The 15,339-nt window shown below is 37.1% G+C and overlaps 1 protein-coding gene across 3 annotated transcripts; it reads left to right on the forward strand.

Annotated features, from left to right (window-relative positions):
• Nucleotides 1–6,394: 6,394 nt before the first annotated feature.
• On the forward strand, nucleotides 6,395–15,074 carry LOC142554048 (uncharacterized). Of its 3 annotated transcripts, none has more exons than XR_012822077.1 (5): nucleotides 11,939–12,188; nucleotides 12,293–12,371; nucleotides 12,512–12,535; nucleotides 13,474–14,089; nucleotides 14,810–15,074. XR_012822077.1 is itself a non-coding variant. In XM_075664660.1 (4 exons), the coding sequence occupies exons 2-3, from the start codon at nucleotides 7,065–7,067 to the stop codon at nucleotides 13,530–13,532; spliced, it is 1,185 nt and encodes a 394-aa protein (XP_075520775.1). In that variant the 5' UTR covers nucleotides 6,395–6,526; nucleotide 7,064; the 3' UTR covers nucleotides 13,533–14,089; nucleotides 14,810–15,074. The 3 variants fall into 3 exon arrangements, 1 of the variants encoding a protein (XP_075520775.1); XR_012822078.1 differs by having other exon boundaries at nucleotides 14,041–14,089; XM_075664660.1 differs by lacking the exons at nucleotides 11,939–12,188; nucleotides 12,293–12,371; nucleotides 12,512–12,535 and adding exons at nucleotides 6,395–6,526; nucleotides 7,064–8,190.
• The last annotated feature ends 265 nt before the right edge of the window (nucleotides 15,075–15,339 follow it).

A 15,339-nucleotide genomic window follows, 5' to 3' on the forward strand; every position in this document is an offset into this window, starting at 1 on the left:
CAACCTAAAGTTCTGCATCTACGTAGAGTTGATTTCTAAGTGACCATGCTCACAGTACTCATTCCATATTTCAAAAAAAATATTATAATTTCCATAATTGCAAATTCCTAGTTAATTATGAAAATAAAATAATGGTGAAAGTTTGTTTTCTTCAATTTCTAGTGTCGATTATATCAATTTCCTTTATTTTATCGAGTAGATTTAGCTTAGGAGATTATATCTAACAATCAAGTTTGGGATTAACAACGTTTTGATTTCATATGAGTTAGCTTTTTATAATTTTCATTCAATTTGGTATATTTGTGACTGACACACCCGCAATCATGAAATTTTGTGCAGACAAGGTGCATCATTAATTTTTTTTCTGTTGTACTTGATTTTCAGTGTTATATGTGAATGGTTGGTGGTATTAATATGGTTGGTGGTTGTCTGCAAAGACATTTTTCATTTCCCATTAGATTGGTTGACAGCAAATTGATTGCCAGATTTTGTAGCCAAATTGATTGAAGTAATCATGCAGAATTCCATGCGTTCAGACTATGAGAACTAATAAGTGCAAGTTTTGCACGTAAATAACTCGAGGAAGTGGCATGAAAGTTTGGTAATATCGAGCGGATTTACGTGTTTGATAGTGGTTTATGTTGTTTTCAGGAAACAAGCATGAGCGCATAACTTGCGACCAACGAGGAAGTCTAAGATAGAAACAGGTGCGCAACTACATGGATGCACAGGAAAGGCGAAAGATAGAAGTGGGCGCACGCCGCCCTGAACCATAGAAAACAGAACTGCGCACGAAAGCAAAAAAAGACTTCGCTGGGCATGCGGCTGCGCGGAGGCCCATGCATCAATGCTCGCCTAGGCGTGCAGGAGACCAGTAGAGCGCGCTTTGCATCCATGCGGCCGTAGGAGATCAAAATCGACGCACGGTCACGCACTCGCGCATGACGCAGACCTTTAAGAGCTTTTCGCTGGCTTTCGGAACCTGGGCACAGATATAAATATTGAAACTCTAACACACACACACACACACAAAGGAGCGGCAATAAAAAAGCCTGAGAGCGAGAAATGAGAAGAGCGAAGACGAAGAGCACATCTACCGGGGACGGAGTCTCAAACTCTGATTCAATCTTCTTTTCTTCCTACTATTTCTTAAGCGATTTGTTTAATGTCGAAAAACATGAATTTGTTTTATCGTTTTTCTTTTATTAACTAATTTATTTAATCTAATAGATGACGTAGCTTGGTCGAATCTATATTTATGAATTGTTGATTTACATATGCAAAGTTTTTCTTTCCTTATTTATATTTTCTGGATTTTATTGCTTTCAATTAAATTAGAGTGTCATATTTATTTGAGTTCTATCACTCGAGGTAAATGATGTCGAATAGGACTATAAGAAAATATATTGCTGGTGTTTATAGAGTTTGGAAGGCCTATAATTCCAACAAACCTATTAAAAAAATTATCATGCTATTGAAATTATTTACTTTGATTTTTAATAGGGATTTTGAAATCAAATCAGATAATTAATTTTTACGCTTCACTTGGGAAAGAGAGTATGAATATTTAGGATTCTTGGGTAGTAAACAAGTTGAATTTATTAATATAAATGTCAATGATAATTTAATATAGTGAAGACCAAGTGAAATTGGATATCTAGATTCTTATTTTCGATGATTTTAAATTGTTTATACTCTTTTAAGTCATTTTAGATTATAATTACCAATCAACACTCAACTAAATTTTCTAAATAAAGTCTGAATATTCTAATTATGGTATTTAATATATTATTAAATTGCACTCTATGTAGAAAATATTTGTGCTTAACAGAGTACTAAAACTTGACATCGTACGCTTGCGGTTAGCAAAATATTGCAATAAGAAATTTTATAAATAGGGCCCTCCTTTCATCAGTTTAACCATCCCAAGTTCTAATTCATCTCTTCTCTCCAGCATCTTGTGGGGCCATTAACTTCTAATTTTTATTAACATGCAAATTGATTATAGTTAATTAATTATAGCGGAAAAACAAGTTAAAATTTTCTTTAAATGAGCCCTAAATATGACAACTGTGATTATAATACTAAAAATAGTATATAATAAATTTTCATCTAAACACGTCACAATATAAAACATGCCCACAGATGACTGAAATCAACTACACACAAACAACTCATATTCTTGTGACATGCCCCGGTATATAGATATATAGATATATACATTGGAATAAACTACTCAACCTCAACTTAGATGTGACTCCTTCCAGAAATATCCTATCTGGTCTCCTGATGACCTGAAGTCATGTCATTGTTCATGCACAAAGATAACAACAGCCCCCTTGGGAGTAAGCAAACGCTCTGTATGGAACAACCATAATAAAGACAACATGTATATATAATATGATATATGATATGCAATGCATGCATGTTGTAGATGTATAAGATGAATTTTCCATCCACTGAGCATGTATCATAATCAAACGAATCGCTATCAAATCATCAAATCTCGAGCAGGCACCCTGACATTAGTCAAATATAAGGAATATCCATAGACAGCATCGTCAAAGCGTCATCAAATCTCAAATTTCAACCAATCAATTTTCATTCGATCCTTTTCATTCCTGAATATTTAATCATTGTTGAACACATCTTATTATGTTGATTATGCCTTTGATTCCGATGAGTGCACATTCATTCGAGTTTTGATGGTTAAGAAGTGAAATATATGATTTTTAAGCATTGTTATGATTCAAAGTTGCTATGGTATCAGAATTCTAAAATATGACAGGTTATTGTCTTTACGCGGTGGGTTATAGTAATTGTGATAGGACCTTTACGTAGTGGATTATAGTAATCATTATAAACTAAATGCAGTGGGTTATGATAACTGTTATATGGTATCACCCCTTAGAGAAGTAACATATAGAGACTAATCAACAAACCATGGAAGATAATATGAAATATCAACGGTATACGTTTATGTTATGTTCATGATAAGTGTTGTTTTTTCCATGTTATACACTTTTCAAAAATCATTTGTATATGTACAATTATTTGTTATTGTTACAATCGATCTACCCCCACCTATCAAATGTTTCACAAAGCACTCACTCTCCTTAATCTTTTTCTGAGATAAGAATGAAGATAATTGTATAGAGTGCAAAATATTTTATGGCTCCAGTGACGAAAATAAATCTTAAATCCGATACAAGTGTTGTCAGGCCCCAAGACCGGGGTGAGTAGACATCTAGTGTCGTTTAACAATCATACAATTATAAAACAATAAGTCTCGTAATACAACGCACAATAATTTTTTTCATAAAAATAATAATAAACATTGTTTTTACAATGACATCAAACCAAAAACAAAAGGAGCGGAACCGAATTATAATTTAAATAAATTACATTAAAATAGAAATTTAATATATCACCATCCCCAAAACATATGATGTTCCTCGTCGTCAAGTTTACCTTCCTTATTATCTAGGGAGGAAAAGTAACGGGTGAGTATTTTGAGAAATACTCAGTAAATAGGGGCCGATCGATCATAATAAATAACAAAAGACATATATTTATATGATTCGAAAAATAGAAGTTAAAATCAAATATGAACAAAATGATGGCACTAAAAGTCATGTTATTCTCCATGGTTTACAGATCAGTCATTAATTTTTTAATCCTCTAAAAAGAGAGGCCATGTTATCGGTTATTATTTCTCACCGCATTAGGATCATAACAAATCAAATATCAAAGGTCGGAAATTCCTTTACCATTTCAAATGCAAACCATAACAGCGCCTTCAAGTAATTTCAAATATGCTTTTTAATTATAACGATTATATTGAAGCGAAGCGAAATAATTAAATCATATATCAAATTGAATGAATTTATCATGTCGATTGTATTTTCAAATACATACATATACTTTAAAGTATAAGCCCACTTGATAGGATTGATTGAGAGATAATCATTGAGCTACAATAGTTCGGTTCTTGAAATATTGAACACCGATTAATTAAATAAGGTTTGTTTCCAAACCAAGCGTAAGACACTCAAATAATCTTTCGTAGAAACCTATTAAATATTTTGTAAAGTATTTAAAATATATGAAAATTTAATGAGTAAAAATATTTTGGTTGAAGCATTTTAGCGAATATCGGGTATGCAATGATTTAGTATTTGAAAAACACATAAAATGCTTCAACAATGTATATTTATAACAGTAGAAATGTTTAGTGAATTCAATAAATAAAAAGACACGAATTTGTTTATAGATGTTCGGAGATCAACAACTCATATGGCATCCTTTCTTCTTCTTGAGAATGATCCACTAGAAGATTTTGATTTATACAAATCCTTGTACAAATTCATTTCAACTTAGGACTTATCTCTTGCCTAATTGAAACCCCTAGCGCGCTCTCGATTGTAGATCGCTACCTCACAATCCGCATAATGTTTAATGTCTCTTATGCCAATATTACAAACACAATTTTTAATGTCTTTATTATGAAAACTCATTCAACAAAATTTTGAAGCTCAACTCACATGTATATGTTTGAGTGATTATATGTGATAATTTAATCCATTACAGTGTGTATCTCTCAAATGCATTGTAAGGTCCTGAAATTAATTATCCGGTAATTTTGGCATAATTAGAATAATTATTGAGTTGTAAATTAAAATAATTATTTATACCAAATAATTTTTTGTAGGTGTGTAAAAAAAATATGTATTTTAGAATATCGGAGAATTTAACGATATAAAATACATATAGAGTTTAAATAACACACGGGAGCAAGATTAATGCAAATCGAGATAAAGGGGCATGAATACTACATTATATACATATACATACACCCATAACTTATTTATTGGAGAGAGAAGGAAGAATGCCATTTTCCAAACCATTCCCGTAGCTTTCCTTTTCTTTTTCTTCAAAATTTTCGTCACTTTCATCACCTTCATTTTGGAGAGGTCATAACTTTACCGTCCGGCGTCGAAATCACGAACGGTTTGAGGGGTTTTCTTCCTTACATCAGTAGCTTCGTTTTGAACCATGAATCGCTACTTTTGATGCTCGTTTCAGCCCAAATCGAGGCCTGTTCGTGGGTGCTGCTGTTGGCACTGTTTAGGTGAGATTTAAGCTTAGTTCCTTGGAGTTTTGTTGTGTGTTGGAGTGGGTTTTTAAGCCTTGAAATTTCCCTGTAACTCCAGCTCGTTTTCTGAATTTATTCAGCTCGTGAACAGTAAATCCGACGAGTTTCCGGTGGGTTATCGCCTCGAGACCGCTAGCGACTAGAGTAAGCTTTGACCTTGTGAGTTCCTAGTCTGAAATTTCAGCTTCTAAGTGTAAATAATAGGCTGCCGAAATTTGGATTTTTACCTTTTTCATTTTAAATTGTTTTTGTCGTTCGAATAGCGTTATATTGATGTAATTATCGGATAATTGTTGTAGATTCAGTCATTGGAAGTCTTCGAGGTATAATTCGGCGAGCCTATTAATTATGTCGAATCGTTTTGTATTATTTGAAAGATATTATAGTGTGATTGTTATCGTTGGAATTAATCTAAGGTTTATCGAGTTGATAATAGTTGGAATGTAAATAATGATGAGTTGTGGAATTATTCGGCTTATTTTGTTATTCTAGGCTGAGGGAGTTTAGTTGATCATTCTTGAAGATCGTTTTCGTGATATAGGTATGTTACAGCTCGGTAACATACGACGGTAAAACATAAATTATGTTTAATTGCCATTATGTGTTACATTGATCGTGTTTATGAATTGTTGACTGTTATAAATTGTTAAATGCCTTCGTTATTATCTATGTTTATTATTATGACATATTATTGACATTTAGTATTGGGCATACTGTTATGACATTCATGTTGAGCCTTATCGTTCTTGTTAGTCCATTGTTGATATCCGTTGTTATCTGGCACTGTTGTTTATCTCGGGATCATTGTGTGGCTGATAGGCCTATATACATGAGACCGTAGATGTGATTGAGCAATCCCGTGGTTAGTGCAGCCTTTTGAGGTGAGCGCTGGGATTGTGTCATCTAGTTCGTTCTGTTGTGCCATCTTGTTATAGCGTATCAGCTGTATGGAGGCCGAGTCAGGGGTGTTTTTCAGCACAGCTTGGCATACCTCGCATACTTGGCAGGGCGGTTTAGCTGCATGACGATGTAGCTCCTCTGTGTTGTTGCTCGAGCATTATTCCAGTTGTTATCATACCGTTTGTTGGCTCCTATTATCCCGATTATTCGTTGAGTCTTTCATGCATTGCATATTACATTTCATTATATGATTATGCATGATTTATGTTATTGTTGTTATTGTTGAACTGTTTCATACCAGAATCCTAACCTCAGTTGTTTACTGGGGGGGCTGCTGTGGTTGCTTTTTGGACACCATGGTAGATCTCCCGAGTCGTTTTGCAGCATCAGGCCGAGGTTCCGCCAGTGGAGCTCGGGATTGAGGTTGGATTGCTTGGTTCTGTTCAGTGGAGTCTCCCAGATAGTCTATATGTATGTCTTGAGTTTGTTTCAGACTTGTATTGTACTTTATTTGCCGGGGAGATGCCTCGTGTATCTGTAGTAGTATTTGATTGCTTTGTGATGTTCTGAGTCGACTCTGTGATATTTATGATCTGATGAGTATTTGGTAAGTTTTAATTTCTGTTTAGTCCTGGCCAGTGCGGCTATAGGTTGTTGTATATTTTGATATTAATTGATGCTTGAGTTTTTCGGGATGTCCTATTTACGGGGAGGTCATGCCGAAATTTTTCTAGGCCCTGAGATCCGTTTTAAAGTATTTTAAACCTTTTTCCGCTGCAGTTTTAAGTCAAAACATTATTGTTTAATCATTAATTGTCATTAGAGTAAATGGGCCTCACATCTTGGTATCAGAGCGTAAACTGGGATACGCTCGAACTAGAGTCTAGGACACTTGAGTTTTGGCACTAAAATGGTTGTTGCGCCTGTGTATGCTACTTGACAACATGCTTATGTGATTATATGATTTGTTTACTTTCATTCTAATTGTTTTGGTGTTTTATCGTATAGAATGGAAGGAGGTGGAGAAATTCCTGTTGATGAGATTCCTTTAGCTCGAGGTCGAGGTCGTGGTCGAGGTCGTGGACGTGGTAGACCTCGTGTCCATGTTGTTGATGATACTTTTGTTGAGCAAGCTCTTGATCATCTAGAGCAGCTTAGGATGGATGAGTTAGTTGCGCGTTTCCATTCTATGCATCCTCCTCGATTCAGTGGTTCAGAGGGAGCTGAGAAAGCTGAGTTACGGATTTCTGAGATTGAGGAATTGTTTGATTTGATTGAGTATCCTCCAGAGTGTCGATTGAGATTAGTTGTGCATCAGTTGAAAGATCGTGCTAAAATGTGGTGGTCTACTACATTGATGACCTTAGATGCTCAGAGGATCATTCCATCATGGGATATATTCAAGTTGAAGTTTAAGGAGAGTTACTGTCCTCCATCATTCTACAGTTCTAAGGCTTCAGAGTTTCATCACCTGAAACAAGGCGATATGTCAGTGGCGGATTATGCAGATACTTTTTATGCTATGCTGAGATATGCTCATCATGTGGCTGCAAGTCAGGTTGCGGTTGTTGAAAGTTTCATTGAAGGATTGAACGATCATCTGCACCCTTTTGTTTCTACCGGTAAGCCACTGAATTATCTTGAAGCAGTGGAAATAGCAAAAAGGGCTGAAGCTAGTCTTAAGAGGAGTGGCAATCGAGTTCCTACCCAACATCATCAGTCGGGGAGGCAACAATTCAGTTCATCTGGTTCTGCATCAATTCGTCCACGTGGAAAACAATTTAAGAAGCCTGGTTCTAGTTCTTCGAGTTCAGGGAACCGTGGTGGATATCGTTACAGTGGACTTTATTGTGATCACTGTGGGGGCAAGCATTCCAGTAATCAGTGTGTTGGAGTTCAAGGGGTTTGTAATAATTGTGGTCGACCGGGTCATTTTTCTAGAATTTGTCTTAGTAAGACAGGGAAATCAGCCCAGACAGGTAGTGGAGCTCAAGGTAATAGAATTCCAGCTGCGTCCGAGTCTTTCCATCAGCCTAGTCGCCCTTCGCATCAGAGCAGAGGGCAAGGTGGTCAACAGAATCAGTCATCTGCTCATGTATTTGCCTTGACTGAGGATGAGGCTCAGGCAGCTCCAGGTACTGTAATTACTGGTAACTGTACTCTATGTGGTTTTTTAGCACGAGTGTTATTTGATACTGGAGCATCTCATTCCTTTGTTTCTCATGCATTCGTTGTTTCGCATGATCTTCGCACCACTAGTATGAATTCCAATCTATCTTTGCTACTCCGATGGACAAAATGATTATCACTGATAATGTGGTGTTCAATGTGATTTTGTTTCATGATGAAAATGTTCTATATCTTAATCCCATAGTCCTACCTATGCATGACTTTGATTGCATCGTTGGTATGGATGTTTTGACTGTAAATCGTGCCACTGTTGACTGTTATCGAGGAATAGTTCGTTTTAGGCCTAGCTTTGCTCCTAAATGGAATTTCTATGGCCGTGGTTCTCAAGCCAAGATTCATCTAGTTTCTACCATTGAGATGAATTGATTGTTAGATTCTGGTCATGAAGGTTTTCTGGTTTATGCTGTTGATCTATCGCAAGATGAGCGACGGATTTCTGATATTCCTGTAGTCTGTGAGTTTCCTGATGTATTTTCAAAAGAGATTCCTGGTTTTCCACCAGAACGAGAAGTTGAGTTCAGCATCGAATTAATGCCAGGAATTGAACCCATTTCTCGAGCCCCATATCGTTTAGCTCCTGTTGAGCTGAAAGAATTGAAAGAACAATTACAGGATTTGTTGAGTAAAGGTTATATTCGTCCGAGTTCTTCACCGTGGGGTGCACCGATTCTATTTGTCAAGAAGAAAGATGGAACGATGCGGATGTGTATTGATTATCGGCAACTGAATAAGTTTACTGTCAAGAATAAATATCCACTCTCTAGGATTGATGACTTATTTGATCAGTTGCAAGGTACTTCGGTGTATTCAAAGATTGATCTCCGTTCTGGATACCATCAAGTGCGAGTTAGACAAGAAGATGTGCCGAAAACAGCATTTCGCACGAGATACGGACACTTTGAATTTTTGGTTATGCCTTTTGGTTTGACCAATGCTCCTGATGTGTTTATGGACTTGATGAATCGAGTATTTCGTAAATATCTCGATCGTTTTGTGATTGTATTCATTGATGATATTCTTGTTTATTCCAAGTCCGAGGAAGAGCATGCCAAACATTTGAGATTAGTTCTTCGAATTCTTCAAAAGAAGCAGTTGTACGCCAAGCTATCCAAGTGTGAATTTTGGTTAGATAGAGTTGTGTTTCTCGGCCATGTCATATCTTAACATGGTATTTCTGTAGATCCAAGTAAAGTGGAAGCAGTTCTGAACTGGGCACGACCGACCAATGTGCCAGAGATTCGTAGTTTCATGGGTTTAGCTGGTTATTACCGGAGATTTATTGAAAATTTCTCAAAGATTGCTAGACCTATCACTCAACTGACTCAGAAAAATCAGAGATTCATTTGGTCTGATGAATGTGAGTCAAGTTTTGTCGAGTTGAAAAAGAGATTGACTTCTGCACCAGTTCTTACCATTCCAAGTGGTTCTCGAGGATTCGTTGTTTGTACCGACGCATCAAATAGAGGATTAGGTTGTGTTCTGATGCAGCATGGTAGATTTGTGGCCTATGGTTCTCGTCAGTTGAAACCGCATGAGTCTAAGTATCATGTTCATGACTTGGAGTTAGCTGCTATCGTTTTTGCTCTCAAGATTTGGAGACATTATTTGTTTGGGGAGCAATTTGTAATCTATTTTGATCACAAAAGCTTGAAGTATCTGTTCTCTCAGTCAGATCTGAATATGAGACAGATACGTTGGATGGATCTTTTGAAAGATTATGATTGTGAGATCCAGTATCAACCGGGAAAAGTGAATGTCATTGCCGATGCTTTGAGTCGTAAGGTTGTTGATATTAGTTTATCCTCGATTCATGTTTCTAAGTTACGAGAGGATATTTGCATTTCTGGGTTGGATTTTCAAATCCAAGGTAATGGTGTTTGTGTATCTCAGATTTCTGTTGAGCCAGAGTTGATTCAGATTGTAAAGTCAGCTCAGAAAACTGATGATCAAGTTCTGAAATCTTATGATTTAGTATCTCAAGGACACCAATCTGGTTTCTCAATTCACTCAGATGATTCTCTTCGATTGAATGGTAGATTGGTTGTCCCAGATATTCCTGAATTGCGTACAGCCATCCTTAAAGAAGCTCATTGTACTCGATATAGTATCCACCCAGGAGGAAGGAAAATGTATCATATTCTACGGCCTCAGTTTTGGTGGAAGAATATGAAAAAAGATGTGGCTGAGTTTGTGTCTCGTTGTATGATCTGTCAGCAAGTCAAAGCAGAACGAATGAGACCTGGAGGATTACTGCATAGTCTTGAGGTTCCTCAGTGGAACTGGGAGCACGTGGCTATGGATTTTGTCACGCGTTTGCCACATACTTCTCGTCATTTCGATGGCATTTGGGTGATTGTCGATAGGTTATCTAAATCGGCACACTTTATTCCGTATGAGAGGACGTATTCGTACAAGAAAATGGCTCGTCTGTATATTGAAAATGTTGTGAGACTTCATGGAGTTTCAGTTGCAATAGTCTCAGATCGTGACCCTAGATTTACATCAAAGTTTTGGACTAGTTTCCAAAAAGAAATGGGTACACGACTTGCGATTACTGCGTACTATCCTCAGACAGATGGTCAAACAGAGCGTACAATCCAGACACTCGAGGATCTGCTTCAAGCTGTAGTCATGGATTTTAAAGACAGTTGGCAGGAAGCTACCACTAGTAGAATTTTCATATAACAACAGTTTCCATGTGACTATTGGTATGGCTCCTTTTGAAGCTTTGTACGGCAGACGATGTCAATCACCTCTTTGTTGGGATGAATTTGGTGAGAAGCAGTTGACTTGACCTGACATTGTTGAGGAAATGCATGATAAAGTCCATTTGATTCGTCAGAGAATGAAAGCTGCCCAAGATTGGCAAGCTAGTTATGCTAACAGACGTCGTCGACATCTAGAATTTCAAGTTGGAGATTTTGTATTTCTGAGGATCTCTCCGTTTAGAGGTGTTGTTCGTTTTCGTATGAGAGGTAAGTTGTCACCTCGTTTCGTTGGCCCCTACGAGATTGTTGAGCGTATTGGGACTTGCGCTTATTGTTTGGATTTGCCCCAGTCTTTATCTGGCATCCATGATGTTTTCCATGTTTCTATGTTTCGTAAGTATGAGCCCGATCCGTCTCATGTGATTCAGCCTAATGAGGTTGAACTTGATCCGTCTCTATCGTATACTGAGTATCCTGTTTGTATCTTGGATCGTAAAGATAAAGTTTTACGCAATAAAGTTATACGACTTGTACGTGTTCAGTGGTCGAGGCATGGCGTAGAAGAATCAACGTGGGAAACAGAAGAGAAGATGAGAGCATCTTATCCATATCTGTTTGATTCTTAGTAATGCATTGTTGGTTTTGTATCGTGTGTAAGATGTATGTGTATAAACAGAAATTTCGAAGACGAAATTTGTTTTAAGGGGTGGAGAAATGTAAGGTCCTGAAATTAATTATCCGATAATTTTGGCATAATTAGAATAATTATTGAGTTGTAAATTAAAATAATTATTTATGCCAAATAATTTTTTGTAGGTGTGTAAAAAAATATGTATTTTAGAATATCGGAGAATTTAACGATATAAAATACATATAGAGTTTAAATAACACATGGGAGCAAGATTAATGCAAATCGAGATAAAGGGGCATGAATACTACATTATATACATATACATACACTCATAACTTATTTATCGGAGAGAGAAGGAAGAATGCCATTTTCCAAACCATTCCCTTAGCTTTCCTTTTCTTTTTCTTCAAAATTTTCGTCACTTTCAGCACCTTCATTTTGGAGAGGTCATAACTTTACCGTCCGACGTCGAAATCACGAACGGTTTGAGGGGTTTTCTTCCTTACATCAGTAGCTTCGTTTTGAACCATGAATCGCTACTTTTGATGCTCGTTTCAGCCCAAATCGAGGCCTGTTTGTGGCTGCTGCTGTTGGCACGGTTTAGGTGAGATTTAAGCTTAGTTCCTTGGAGTTTTGTTGTGTGTTGGAGTGGGTTTTTAAGCCTTGAGATTTCCCTGTAACTCCAGCTCGTTTTTTGAATTTATTCAGCTCGTGAACAGTAAATCCGACGAGTTTCCGGTGGGTTATCGCCTCGAGACCGCTAGCGACTAGAGTAAGCTTTGACCTTGTGAGTTCCTAGTCTTAAATTTCAGCTTCTAAGTGTAAATAGTAGGCTGCGGAAATTTGGATTTTTACCCTTTCTATTTTAAATTGTTTTTGTCGTTCGAATAGCGTTATATTGATGTAATTATCGGATAATTGTTGTAGGTTCAGTCATTGGAAGTCTTCGAGGTATAATTCGGCGAGCCTATTAATTATGTCGAATCGTTTTGTATTATTTGAAAGATATTATAGTATGACTTTTATCGTTGGAATTAATCTAAGGTTTATCGAGTTGATAATAGTTGGAATGTAAATAATGATGAGTTGTGGAATTATTCGGCTTATTTTGTTATTCTAGGCTGAGGGAGTTTAGTTGATCATTTTTTAAGATCGTTTTCGTGATATAAGTATGTTACAGCTCGGTAACATACGACGGTAAGACATAAATTATGTTTAATTGCCATTATGTGTTACATTGATCGTGTTTATGAATTGTTGACTTTTATAAATTGTTAAATGCCTTCGTTATTATCTATGTTTATTATTATGACATATTATTGACATTTAGTATTGGGCATACTGTTATGACATTCATGTTGAGCCTTATCGTTCTTGTTAGTCCATTGTTGATATCCGTTGTTATCTGGCACTGTTGTTTATCTCGGGATCATTGTGTGGCTGATAGGCCTATACACATGAGACCGTAGATGTGATTGAGCAATCCCGTGGTTAGTGCAGCCTTTTGAGCTGAGCGCTGGGATTGTGTCATCTAGTTCGTTCTGTTGTGCCATCCTGTTATAGCGTATCAGCTGTATGGAGGCCGAGTCAGGGGTGTTTTTCAGCACAGCTTGGCATACCTCGCATATTTGGCAGGGCGGTTTAGCTGCATGACGATGTAGCTCCCCTGTGTTGTCGCTCGAGCATTATTCCAGTTGTTATCGTACCGTTTGTTGGCTCATGTTATCCCGATTATTCGTTGAGCCTTTCATGCATTGCATATTACATTTCATTATATGATTATGCATGATTTATGTTATTGTTGTTATTGTTGAACTGTTTCATACCAGAATCCTAACCTCAGTTGTTTATTGGGGGCTGCTGTGGTTGCTTTTTGGGCACCATGGTAGATCTCCCGAGTCGTTTTGCAGCATCAGGCCGAGGTTCCGCCAGTGGAGCTCGGGATTGAGGTTGGATTGCTTGGTTCTGTTCAGTGGAGTCTGCCAGATAGTCTATATGTATGTCTTGAGTTTGTTTCAGACTTGTATTGTACTTTATTTGCCGGGGAGATGCCCCGTGTATCTGTAGTAGTATTTGATTGCTTTGTGATGTTCTGAGTCGACTCTGTGATATTTATGATCTGATGACTATTTGGTAAGTTTTAATTTCTGTTTAGTCATGGCCAGTGCGGATATAGGTTGTTGTATATTTTGATATAAATTGCTGCTTGAGTTTTTCGTTCGAATAGCGTTATAGTGATGTAATTATCGGATAATTGTTGTAGGTTCAGTCATTGGAAGTCTTCAAGGTATAATTCGGCGAGCCTATTAATTATGTCGAATCGTTTTGTATTATTTGAAAGATATTATAGTATGATTGTTATCGTTGGAATTAATCTAAGGTTTATCGAGTTGATAATAGTTGGAATGTAAATAATGATGAGTTGTGGAATTATTCGGCTTATTTTGTTATTCTAGGCTGAGGGAGTTTAGTTGATCATTCTTGAAGATCGTTTTCGTGATATAAGTATGTTACAGCTCGGTAACATACGACGGTAAAACATAAATTATGTTTAACTGCCATTATGTGTTACATTGATCGTGTTTATGAATTGTTGACTGTTATAAATTGTTAAATGCCTTCGTTATTATCTATGTTTATTATTATGACATATTATTGGTATTTAGCATCGGGTATACTGTTATGACATTTATGTTGAGACCTATCGTTCTTGTTAGTCCATTGTTGATATCCGTTGTTATCTGGCACTATTGTTTATCTCGGGATCATTGTGTGGCTGATAGGCCTATACACATGAGACCATAGATGTGATTGAACAATCCCATGGTTAGTGCAGCCTTTTGAGGTGAGCGCTGGGATTGTGTCATCTAGTTCGTTCTATTGTGTCATCCTGTTATAGCGTATCAGCTGTATGGAGGCCGAGTCAGGGGTGTTTTTCAACACAGCTTGGCATACCTCGCATATTTGGCAGGGCGGTTTAGCTGCATGACGATGTAGCTCCCCTGTGTTGTTGCTCGAGCATTATTCCAGTTGTTATCGTACCGTTTGTTGGCTCCTGTTATCCCGATTATTCGTTGAGCCTTTCATGCATTGCATATTACATTTCATTATATGATTATGCATGATTTATGTTATTGTTGTTATTGTTGAACTGTTTCATACCAGAATCCTAACCTCAGTTGTTTATTGGGGGCTGCTGTGGTTGCTTTTTGGGCACCATGGTAGATCTCCCGAGTCGTTTTGCAGCATCAGGCCGAGGTTCCGCCAGTGGAGCTCGGGATTGAGGTTGGATTGCTTGGTTCTATTCAGTGGAGTCTGCCAGATAGTCTATATGTATGTCTTGAGTTTGTTTCAGACTTGTATTGTACTTTATTTGCCAGGGAGATGCCCCGTGTATCTGTAGTAGTATTTGATTGCTTTGTGATGTTCTGAGTCGACTCTGTGATATTTATGATCTGATGACTATTTGGTAAGTTTTAATTTCTGTTTAGTCATGGCCAGTGCGGATATAGGTCGTTGTATATTTTGATATAAATTGCTGCTTGAGTTTTTCGGGATGTCCTATTTACGGGGAGGTCATGCCGAAATTTTTCTAGTCCCTGAGTTCCGTTTTAAAGTATTTTAAACCTTTTTCCGCTGCAGTTTTAAGTCAAACAATTATTGTTTGATCATTAATTGTCATTAGAGTAAATGAGCCTCACATGTATTCTCACACTTTGGTTTACTATCACTCTAGCTCATTTCGTCATGTAGGC

Source organism: Primulina tabacum, chromosome 8, assembly GCF_025594145.1.
Source record: "Primulina tabacum isolate GXHZ01 chromosome 8, ASM2559414v2, whole genome shotgun sequence".
Classification (NCBI taxonomy): Eukaryota; Viridiplantae; Streptophyta; class Magnoliopsida; order Lamiales; family Gesneriaceae; genus Primulina; species Primulina tabacum.